A 12,703-nucleotide genomic window follows, 5' to 3' on the forward strand; every position below is an offset into this window, starting at 1 on the left:
AATAGCCTTCAGCTTAGTCCATAGCTACTACCTAGCAAGGCGCCATTTGTATCAGTGCTAATAGCTTACTACTATTCAAGAGATGTATTCCAACAAGAGAATAAAAGTTAAGTAACATCTACGTACTTTTCTTCTTATTCATTAATAAGTCTCATGTTCCAGAACTTCAAGCCCGTCTGCGTTAGTTTAGCGTGCACCTAGCTACCTCATTGTGTCTCGGCTGTAGGACCTAGACACAACATTATTTGGCGCCGAGGAGTGGTGCCGCGCCCACGTCGCATAAATTGATTGTACTTTGCTCTGATTTACTTGTGTCATGGCTTCGCCACAATCTCCAGATGTACTGTCCGAATTTTTTCGCTTGCAGAATCAGCAGACGCAGCCGTTATTGGAAGCCCTTGGACAGCTCGTCCAGGGTCAACGTGCGCTGCAAAACGATGCGGCAGCCGCCGCTTCTTCGCTACCGCTGCCACAAAACGCTGCTGCACCTCCCTTTCGGCCATACGTGGCGGCCGAAGAGACCTGGCAAGAGTGGTCTCGCCAGTTCCACTTTCACCTAGCAGCATACAGAATTCAAGGTAATGAGCGGCAGCCGTTTTTGCTTTCTTGTGTCGGTGTGTCTACCTACCGTGTGATAGTGAAATTGTTTCCCCGACGCGACGTAGCAACTCTGTCCTACGAAGAAATTTTGTCTGCTTTAGATGCCTATTTCAAAGAAACAGTAAATGTAGTTGCAAAACGGTATACGTTCTTTCGTACAAAACGTACGGCCGGTCAGACTAATAGGGAGTGGGTAGCAACTTTGCAAGGACTTACTAGAGACTGCGCGTTTGCCTGTGAATGTGGCCTCCCATATTCCGATACTATGGTGCGTGATGCAATAGCACAGAAAGTTTCTGATATTCGCATAAGGGAACAGATTTTGAAACTAGTTAATCCCTCCCTTCAACAAGTGATAGACATATTGGATAGGTAAGACACACTTGACTTTGCTCAGGAATCATTTGACACTTCGCCAGCCGTGTGTCACATTAACCGGCCCGCCGGCCGCGCTGCCCGGGACGCTACACGGCCCTCGCGCCCGTCCGCACAGCAGCGGCAGCCTAGCTTGCACACACGTGCGCCGCGTAAGCAAGCAACTGCAGTGAAATCATGCCCGCGGTGTGCAACTAGACATTCGCGTGAAAATTGCCCGTCACGCCAAGCTATTTGCTTTTACTGTCAAAAGAAAGGACATGTTCAAAGTGTTTGCCAGAAAAAGCTTAGATCAGACAATCACAATAATTCCAGGCCCTTTGCTTCGCGCCGGAATCGAACCCAGGACAATCAGGCTCGTGGACCTTTGCCCATGGACATTCATGTCGTTCATTCCCACCCGTCCAGTGACACTTTAGCTAACAGTGACTGTGTTCGTCCCACCAAAAGTGGGCGTCGCCGTCGCCGGAAATCCCGTAAAGTCGCAAGTGCTTCTGTACCTGTATCAGTTCAAATTGCACGTGACAGTCGCTCTTGTCGTCAGCAGGACAATAAACTTTTTGTGGACTTAGACTTTGAAGGCAAAGTGATACCATTCCAGCTCGATACCGGAGCTGCAGTTTCATTGCTCAATCACGACACGTACAAACAACTGGGCAAACCGCCATTGCGTGCCGCAAATGTTAAGTTAACTAGTTACTCAGGACAACAGATCCCTGTGTTAGGACAGTGCAGCCTTCTTGCCACATACAAGGGACAAACGAAACTTGTGTCATTTTACGTTCTTCGTTCTTCTAGTACAGTGAACTTGTTTGGTTTAGATTTGTTTCAATTATTTAATTTGTCTATAGTAAATCAGGTCCTATCAGTGAATCAGACTGTGCCTTCCGCCAGTGTTTCTAGTCTTTGTGACGAATTTGCAGACATTTTTGCACCGGGCCTTGGTTGCGCTAAGAACTATGCTGCACATTTGGAATTGAAAGACAATGCGCAACCGAAATTTTTCAGAGCGCGCAATGTTCCCCACGCATTGCGTGGTGAGGTCGCACGAACATTGCACGATTTAGAATCTCAAGGTGTAATTGAACGTGTGCAGGCTTCTCTCTGGGCCTCACCCTTAGTAATTTTGCCAAAACCTTCCGGAAAACTGAGACTTTGTGTGGACTTCAAGGCAACTGTGAATCCACAACTTGTGACTGCTACTTTTCCTTTGCCCCGCCCGGAAGATCTTTTTGACAAACTGTGCCCGGGAAACTACTTTTCAAAATTGGACCTCGCAGATGCGTACTTGCAACTACCTGTGGACGAAGAATCCCAGCGCGTATTAGTGGTAAACACGCATCTTGGCTTGTATCGCTTCAAAAGACTGCCATTCGGGTGTGCATCCGCCCCTGCTTTGTTTCAGCAATATTTACAAACTGTTTGTGCGTCGGTCCCTACTGCTGCGAACTATCTGGACGATATTGTGATCTCCGGAAAGACAGAAGCCGAACATTTGCAAAATCTCCGAACATTATTTCAGGTCTTGCGTCAGAATGGTCTTCGCTTGAGGAAGGACAAATGTGTGTTTTTTGCTCGGGACTTACCCTACCTGGGGCATGTCATAAATGCCCAAGGTATACATCCGAGTCCAGAGCACCTCCGTGCCATACAGGATTTACCTGCGCCGCAGAACTTGAAACAGCTACAGTGTGTGCTGGGTAAAATAAATTATTATCATAAATTTCTGCGCAATGCTTCTTCCATTTCAGCTCCGCTTCATCGCTTACGCCGTAAAGGTGTTCCGTTCGTCTGGACGACGGAATGCGAACGCGCCTTTCGCCAGTTGAAATCGGCGTTACTTTCACATACGTGCCTTACGCCATTCGATCCCCGAAAACCTCTTTTGTTGATGGTAGATGCCTCGGATTTCGGGATCGGTGCTGTGCTTGCGCACAAAGATGGCTCGCATGATCGCCCTATTGCCTTTGCGTCCAAATTGCTCTCATCTGCGCAAAGAAATTATTCACAGATAGAGAAAGAAGCTTTAGCTCTCGTGTTTGGTGTTACCAAGTTCCATGACTTCTTGTATGGTCGTCACTTTACCATCATCACGGACCACAAACCTTTGACATCGCTTTTTCATCCAAACAAGCCTGTACCTCCACGTACAGCGCAGAAATTCATTCGCTGGTCACTTTTTCTCTCGCAGTACCGCTACGATATCTTGTATCGGTCCACTGCTAAGCACGGCAACGCTGATGCGTTGTCCCGTTTGCCTGTTGCTGAGGATAAAGCATTCGATTCTTCCGAACTTGCTTGCATGTTCATTGACTCGGAAACCGATGACGTGGTCGAATCGTTTCCGATTGATTTTCGTCGTGTCGCTACAGCCACAGCTGCTGACCCTGTCCTTGCTACTGTTTTGCGTTTTGTTGCTACGCAATGGCCCTTGTCAAAGTCACGGATCGAGGATCCTTTGGTTCGCCGTTTTTTTGCTCACAAGGAGAGACTTTTTGTACGACGTGGTGTTTTGTTGTTGCGTTCCGATAATGATCAATCCCGAGTCGTAGTCCCACGTTCGTTACAGTCCTCTGTCTTAAAGCTTCTTCACCAAGGGCATTGGGGTATAGTGCGAACGAAACAACTTGCTCGTCAGCACTGTACTTGGTTCGGAATCGATGCTGCGATTACGAATATGTGCTCCTCTTGCGTGGCGTGTGCCGAACACCAATCCGCACCGCCGCGGAAATTCTTTGCATGGCCGAAAGCCACTTCCCCTTGGCAACGCTTGCACATCGATTTTGCTGGTCCATTCTGGAATGCTCGATGGTTGGTTGTGGTCGATGCTTTCAGTAATTTTCCTTTTGTTGTCCGGATGTCTTCCACGACGTCTTCTGCCACAATCCAAGCCTTGTCTGCTATCTTTTGCATTGAGGGTCTTCCGCAGACTATTGTTTCCGACAATGGCCCACAATTCATGTCCGCAGAATTTCAGTCATTCTGCAAGGCCAATGGTATTCAACATCTGACATCCGCGCCGTTTTCGCCTCAGTCAAACGGTGCCGCTGAACGATTGGTCCGGACTTTCAAGTCACAGATGTTGAAATTGAAAGAATCGCATTCTCGGGAGGACGCTTTGTTGCTCTTTTTGTCTTCGTATCGCTCTCAGCCCCGCGATGGTCGCTCGCCGGCTGAATTGCTCCATGGTCGTCCTCATCGCACCCTGATGTCTTTGCTGCATCCGCCGCATCAGGTTCCTGTGCAGCGGCAGACTCCTGCTTTTGCTCCTGGCGACGTTGTCTATTATCGCAACTATCGCGGTTCACAGCGTTGGCTCGCAGGGCGCATTCTTCGCTGCCTCGGCCGCGCGATGTATTTGGTATTGGGGGCCTCTGGTGAGGTGCGTCGGCATCTCAATCAGCTGCGCCTCTGTCGTCGCCTGGGTTCTGCCGCTCCCCGTCTGCTTTCAGCGACGGTGCCGTCAGGTCAGCGCCTTGGGGACCCATCTACTGGCTCGCCTCATCCCCAGGTGTTACCGACGCTGCCTTCCATTTTGCCTCATGGCGTCGCGCCGCCGCCGCCGCAGCCGCCGCCGGCGCCGCCCGCGCCGCCCGCAGCGGACGCTTCGCTGCAGCCGCCTGGCGCCTCCCTGGGTCACGCGCCGCCGCTCGCTTCCCGTGCCCAGCCGTCCTCCGCCATGGACCTCTTGCCCGCTCCGGACCAGATGTCGTCTTCGCCCGTCGGGTGCTCCGACCACATGGAGGTCGACCCTTCGGCCCCTCTTGTATCATTACGTGCGCATACACCCCATGTTGACGTGCACCCTGGACTAGGTTTGCAGGCGTTTCCTAGCTCCCCTCGGACCGAATGGCCGGGTGCGGGTGGCACAGCCTCGCCTGTTGTTAGGCTCCCCACCTCATCGCATACGTCAACATGGGGTCCTCCCCACGGCGGGCGGAAGCCTTCTCTCACGACCGTTCGCCGATTTGCGGGGGAGGAATGTGGTGTCACCGCTAGACACCACACTTGCTAGGTGGTAACTTAAATCGGCCGCGGTCCTGTAGTACATGTCGGACCCGCGTGTCGCCACTGTGTAATCGCAAACCTAGCGCCACCACATGGCAGGTCACAAGACACGGGCTAGACCTCGCCCCAGTTGTACGGACGACATAGCTTGCGACCAGACGTACGAAGCTTTCCTCTCATTTGCCGAGAGACAGATAGAATAGCCTTCAGCTTAGTCCATAGCTACTACCTAGCAAGGCGCCATTTGTATCAGTGCTAATAGCTTACTACTATTCAAGAGGTGTATTCCAACAAGAGAATAAAAGTTAAGTAACATCTACGTACTTTTCTTCTTATTCATTAATAAGTCTCATGTTCCAGAACTTCAAGCCCGTCTGCGTTAGTTTAGCGTGCACCTAGCTACCTCATTGTGTCTCGGCTGTAGGACCTAGACACAACAGCTGTAATTCTTTTTATTTATTTACCTCCATTTATTTTTGTTCATCCAAGAATCATCTCACAGTGTCACACTAATACAGTGAAAACCACTAGCTCAAAACATAGGTAGACACACAGTGATGGCTGTGACCATGATGAAGGAACCATCCTGGCATTTGCCTGAAGTGATTTAGAAAAACCACGGAAAACCCAAATCAGGAGACCGAATAAAGTGAACTGCATCCTCCTGAATATGAGAGCAATCTCTTAGCAGCAGCACTGCCTCATTCGATTGATCCCTATTATACAGAGTTCTTTGATTTACAAACAATTTGCTGCAGATAACTTATAACATAAAACATGATTTTGTGCTTTGTTGCTGCACAAGTTAAAGACACCCACTAATGACCATGAAGACTCCTTGTATTAATATGAGGTTCACTGTGCCAGATATACACAGCTGAATGCTACAACTTGAAAAGCATCAGTAAATACTTCTGTATATAGTAAATTACTAATAAGTTCTTGTGCAGGCATTTTCAGCTCAAATGATACACTGATAACAGTCTAAGTTAATAACATGAGCAGACTACCATAAATGTCACAAAAAGCTGTTACAGAAGTAGGCTAAAAAGTAATGCACACATGTTTGTAGATGAACAAAAACACATCATCTGATGTGTAAAGATTACTCTTGAGTGGTGTAAAAAAACAAAAATCGCAAGGTTCAGCATCAAGGCAGTGAGGAGGATGTGGCATCGGTTTAAACTTCAGGTTTCACAGAGCTTCTTTAGTTGGATGTGAGGTGTGTGGACAAATGTTGTCATATCACAAGAATATTAGCACCAGGCTGCCTCTAACATGATTCCGCCTCCACAGATGGTTTGGTTTTTAACTATTTCACCTGAGGAGAGGACAGATGTCGATAATCAGCTCTCTGTCTTTTCTCTTCTGGGTTTTAATGATGGCCCCACAACCCATGCCCTGTCACAATATTCACAAGTAGTCATCTTCTCAAACACAGTAGTGCCTCAAAAGTTGCTTACAGATTGTGATCAATACTATTTGTTCTCACTTGCAGATTGACATGGTGCAAACTGTGCATAGATTTTATAGAACCCTAATTGTTCAATAATGAAGCTGACATATCTGTGCATTTCATCAACTATTGCGTCTTTTCCAGGTTCACAACCAAGAATTTTTTTTACCCATCGATTTCTAATAGATTTGTCAACAGCACCACCACCATAAACAGCATGAACCTCACTAGTCATTTTTTCAGCATTAAAAGTTCAGTAACAGCACACTGTTTTACTTGCACTGACGAAGCAATAGAACACGTCTCCATTCTTCTGCTACTCAAAATGCCTCGGATGAACACAATGCATTCAAGTTGAACATACATATGGAGAGGCATGCTACCTACTGCATATCATCTGGTACATTTCTCAATATCATTTAGGTCGCATTCTACAAAAGGTGCTACTCTCAGGCAATGCATTTCTTTAATTGTTCTACACCCTTGAAGGTTCTTCATCATAATGGATCATGTAGAACATAATGTGTTAATAAATGAGTGACTGAAAAGAAAACTACAATTCTGATGATGTATAAAATAGTAAGTTTTACAACATTAATGGAATTAGTGACGTGTTAACACACAACTGAAGATTCCAGAACTCACTTAGGTTTGTCCAAAGGATCTGGTTCATTTCTTCCCAGACCAGCTGGATTTTTCTCTGCTTCTTCTTTTGTGAGCAAATGGATTTCAGCCTCCACCTTTCCCTGTGCATTTAAAATATCAAGATATTTTAATTGATGATACAAAGTTTTATTACAAGCAAAGATAGACGATGGAAAATTTGTACAGAATTTAAAAAGAGACACAGAAATCTGTGAAATGCAGTGTTGATTCCAGTGTGCTGATTGCTTTGTGAGGAGGCAGCAAGGCTAGTCGCAGCCTGCTCCGTACTCTCCTCTCTCACAGCAGCTCATGTACCACGCAGTGATCGAGTGCTTACCCACTCAGCATATCCCACAGTAAGTGCCCATTTACATTTTCATTAACTTACTGTGTTGCATAGATCCTTGGTATGAAATGGGCCTACAGATGAGCAAGATATTGTCTTTCACTCACATCAGATTCAGGAAGTTATTTTACAATGTGAACTTACTAAATAAAAAGAGTATAGGAACATAAAATCTCAAATCAAAACTTAAGGATAGGTGTGTGTGTGTGTGTGTGTGTGTGTGTGTGTATAAAGATTACCAGAACTATAGGAAAAAAGGACTATTAGAAGGACCATACGAAAATTATAATAAGTACACTGCATGTATCAATCAATGATCCATTGGTATTAAGAAACAAAAATAATACAGAATCAAGGCTACAGAAGTGAGCTTTCTGTGGTCTGTGGTATACATAACATAAAGAGAAATAAATAAGATATATGGATATATTACAGAATCAATATATATGGAGCTTTAAAGAAAAGCTTTTCCATTATCAGACAAGTAGGAACGTCGTAAAGAAGCAATCACAAAGAAAATAATATGCTTAGTTATAGACTAAATATGAGTGCCCTCATTTTAACTTCAGACTCAGGACAGTTAATAATTGTTTATTATAATACACTATGAATGAGGAAATTGTAATACTTCTCTTTCACTGACGCACAAAACATATATATCTCTTTTCAAGTGAAGAAGAGGCACAGCTGTACTAATTTAATTTAAATAATATACCAGAAACTAAATTCAGTACCATGATGTTTATTTCTGCATATAACAAATCACAAACATGCAGTCATTTAAACCATAATACCAAGGGTTTATGTCATCATTCATCCCCATTACGGTTGGAAGAAGGCACTGGAAAACCACCTCCACTAGGACCTTGCCTAGTACAGCGGTGTGGGTCTCCTGCATCATTCCCTACGCTCCTCGGAGTATGGGACCTCATCATCATCATCATTATGTCATCACTTACGAAGAAATCTGGGACCCGCATGGCACCATCCTATGCCAACTTATTCATGGCCCATCTAGAGAAATCCTTCCTAACCACCCAGAATCCCAAACCTCTCACCTGGTTCTCATTCACTGACAACATCTTCATGATCTGGATTGAGGGTGAGGACAATCCATCCACTTTCCTCCAGAACCTCAACACCTTCTACCCCATTTGCATCACCTGGTACTCCTCACCCTGACAAGCCACCTCCCTCAATGCTGACCTCCTCCTCAAAGATGGCTACATCAATACATCGGTACCTCCAGCCATATCAAACCTACCAACCACCAGCAATATCCCCATTCGATAACTGCCACCAATTGCATATCAAGAAGTCCCTTCCATACAGCCTGGCCACCCATGGTTGTTACATCTGCAGTGGTGAGCAGTCCCTCTCAAAATATACCAAGGGTCTCACTCAGGCCTTAACAAACTGTAATTACGTTACCAAACTTGTACAGAAATATGTCTCCCATTTATTATCTCTCCAGTCATCCACCACCTCCCAAAGTCCCACCATCTAGCTACTGAGGAGCATTTCCCTCATGATTCAGTGCCACTCAGGACCAGAGCAATTGAAGCATATTCTCCATCAGGGTTATGACTACCTCTTGTCATGCCCTGAAAAGAGGAATGTCCTACCCATTATCGTTTCCCCAACTCCCACAGAGGTATTCCACTGCCCACCAAACCTACACAATATCCTCATCCATCCCTGCTCAATCCCAGTAATAGACCTAGATGCAAGACCTATCCCATGCATCCTCCCACCACCACCCACTCCAGTTCAGTCACAAGCATCACGTATCCTATCAAAGGCAGGGCTAATTGTGAAACCAGTCATGATATTTACAAGCTAAGCTGGAATGACTGTGCTGCATTCTAGGTGGGCATGACAACTAACAAGCTGTCTGTCTGAATGAATGGCCACCAACAAATTGCGACCAAGAAACAGCTGGATGACCCAGTTGCTGAGCACATTGCCCGACAGAACATTCTTCATTTCAATGACTGCTTCACAGCCGGTGCCATCTGGATCCTTCCTACCAACACCAGCTTCTCTGAATTGTGCTGGTAGGAACTCTGCCTACAATATATACTATATTCCTGCAACTGGCTCTGAGCACTATGGGACTTAACTTCTGAGGTCATCAGTGCTCCTGCAACTCTCCTGGCCTCAACTTTGTTAGTCTCCATCCTTCATCCACCTATTCCCTTCCCTGTTCCCACTCTAGCATTACACAGACTTCTATTCCACCAATTTTTTTCTGGCCCCTCCCACCCCTCTACCTAACCACCCAACTACACCTAGCTGCCCTACTCTCTCGCCATCTTGTCACTTTATGATTCCACAAGTAGCACTTTTCTGTCCCCACCCCTACCCTGCTATCCCGTCCCCTCTCTGCCCCACTATCTCAGCCTCTTCCTTACCCCCACCATCCACATTGCTTTTCCCATCATGCACTATTGCACGTGGTCTGGCCTCTGTGGCTGGAGACAGAGCTCATGCATGTGTGAGTTGTTTTTGCATGACAGTGTGTGTATATTGTATAATTCAGAAGGAGGCCTTTTGGCCTAAATCTAACTTGTTTAGCAGTCTTTTTGTTGTGCCTGTCTGCAACTCAGCATCTCCACTATATGACGATTAGCAATGTCCTTTTCACCACATAACGAAGATGCTGAGTCACACATAGGCGTCTGGCAGCTGAAGCCAGACTATGAGCAGCAGTGCATTATGGGAGAGGCAGCCAGGTGATGGTAAGGAGGAGTGGGATGGGGAGAGAAAGGGATAGCAGGGTAGAGTGGGGACAGAAAAGTGCTACTTGTGGAATCATAAAGTGACAAGATGGCGAGAGAGTAGGGCAGCTAGGTGTAGTTGGGTGGTCAGGTAGAGGGGTGGGAGGGGCCAGAAAAAAAATTGGTGGAATAGAAGTCTGTGTAATGCTAGAGTGGGAACAGGGAAGGGAATAGGTGGATGAAGGATGGAGACTAACAAAGTTGAGGCCAGGAGAGTTGCAGGAGCTGTTACTGGGAGCATACAGGGATGAGGTGGAGAGAGAGTAGAGTTGATGGTGCAGTCGGGAAGTTAGATGGAGGGTGGGGGAGAGAGGGGGGGGAGGGTTAGCAGAAGAGGATAGAAGTAAAGAGACTTGATGCGTTGGTGGAATAGAGGGTTGTGTAGTGCTGGAATGGGGACAGGGAAGTGGCTAGATGGGTAAAGACAATGACTAATGAAGGTTGAGGCCAGGAGGGTTATGGAAATGTAGGATATATTGTAGGGAGAGTTCCCAACTGCGTAATTCAGAAAAGCTGTTGTTGGTGGGAAAGATCCAGATAGCACAGGCTGTGAAGCAGTCACTGAAATGAAGAATGTTGTGTTGGGTGGCATGCTCAGCAATGGGGTGGTCCAGTTATTTCTTGGCCACAGTTTGTCGGAGCCATTCAGGCAGACAGACAGCTTGTTGATTGTCGTGACCATGTAGAATGTAGTGCAATGGTTGCAGCTTAGCTCATAGATTACATGACTGGTTTCACAAGTAGCCCTGCCTTTGATGGGACAGGTGCTGTTTGTGACATGATTGGAGTAGGTGGTGGTGGGAGGATATATGGGACAGGTCTTGCATCTAGGTGTATTACAGGGATATGAGCCATGAGGCAAGAGGTTGGGAGGGATAAGAATATTGCATAGGTTCAGTGACAAAAGGATAGTGTGTCAGGCCTTTCTTAGTTCAGGGCACAATGAGAGGTAGTCAAAACCCTATCAGAGATTATAATTCAGTTGCTCCCATCCTGGGTGGTACAGAGTCACAATGGGAATGCTCCTTTGTGGCTGGACAGTGGGACTTTTGGAGTTGGTGTGATGCTGGAAAGATAAGGTGTGGGAGATCTATTTTTTACAAGGTTTGAAAGATAATTACAGTCTGTGAAGGCTTCAGTGAGACTCTCAGTATGTTTTGTGAGGGACCGCTTGTCACTACAGATTCGATGGTGACTTGTGGCTAGGCTGTATAGAAAGGGCTTCTTGGTAAAGAATGAGTGGCAGCTATTGAAATGGAGGCATCGCTGGTGATTAGTAAGTTTAATATGCTGGTGATTAGTAAGTTTGATATGGACAGAGGTACGGAAGTAAACATCTTTGATTTAATAGGAGCAGGTGAAGCAAATAGGAGAGAAAGTGTTCATCATGGGTGGTGGGGTTTATGGACTTTAGGAAGCATGTAGAAGGTAGATTTAAGGCGAGTAGTAGGGGTAAGGAGAGAGATGGACTCTGGGGGGCCTGAGGATTTGAGGGGAGACTGGAGATCCAGCTGGATTTCTCAAATGGGTTCACAGTGGCAGGATTTGTAGGTGAGTGAATCAGCAGCTGGTGGAGCCTTCTGCCAGGTAGTCCTTGCAGTTCAAAACAACAGTAGTGGAGCCTTTGGTAGATGGAGATAAGGTAATGCATGGAGGTTTGGGCTTAAATGATATGGTTTTGCAAAACTATGTTGGTGAGGACTAAGGACTGGTGGAATCTGAACAGATGGAGGTCACTGTGGGAGGAAGGGAGGCATCCGGAGATGGATGATTTGATGGTAAGGCGATATGGGGGGACTTCATGAGCCAGGCAACAATGCAGGAACAGTATGTGGGACTGAGTTCTGGCTAGGGATAAGGAGACTTTTCTATAGTGAAACAGATGAACAGAGCAAGGATGCATAGTGGTGGAAAAAATGGGTAAACATGTGTAAATAACATAGAATTCACCCAAAAAATACATACAAACACATGGGGAAAAAATCATGAAAAGAATGAAATGGATGAATTATAGAGAAACAAGATAAAATCTGTAAGGCTAATAGTGAAAGTTGAAAACCAACTGCAATTGGCATGAGCTCACAGTGAGATCAAAGAAAAAGTGAATAATAAAATTATAATGTGTGTAGCAGGTCTGTGGGTGGATAAGTGTGAAGAAGGGGAATGGAAGATGTTACTAGATTAGGTGAAATTAGTACATTTGAACTGGAATATGGAGGAGAAAGAGTGGAGGTGGGGAGGGGGTGGCAGGATGAGATACATTTTGTGTGGTCCAGAAAAGGTACGAGAAATAACACATGAAAATACGCGAGATGCAGGGAGAATGATCATTTTGAAGGTAAAGGATTATTGATATTGGTGGGAGTAATATGGGACATGAGATGCGGCATCAATAGTCGGTGTGGTCTTGTAGACTTCTCTCGTGCATGGCTGAGAGGGGTGATACAGTGTGGCTCATAAGCAGAGCATGCAATGCAGCTTGTAAGGCAACAA

The 12,703-nt window shown here is 46.0% G+C and overlaps 1 protein-coding gene across 1 annotated transcript in view; it reads right to left on the reverse strand.

Annotated features, from left to right (window-relative positions):
• Positions 1-12,703, reverse strand: part of LOC126195117 (otoferlin-like) — a 376,779-nt gene that overhangs the window by 24,047 nt on the left and 340,029 nt on the right. Inside the window, exon 34 of the mRNA XM_049933641.1 lies at positions 7,085-7,185. Coding sequence (XP_049789598.1) covers positions 7,085-7,185 — 101 coding nt within the window. The remainder of the gene's footprint in view (positions 1-7,084; positions 7,186-12,703) is intronic.

This window comes from Schistocerca nitens, chromosome 1 (assembly GCF_023898315.1).
Source record: "Schistocerca nitens isolate TAMUIC-IGC-003100 chromosome 1, iqSchNite1.1, whole genome shotgun sequence".
Lineage (NCBI taxonomy): Eukaryota > Metazoa > Arthropoda > Insecta > Orthoptera > Acrididae > Schistocerca > Schistocerca nitens.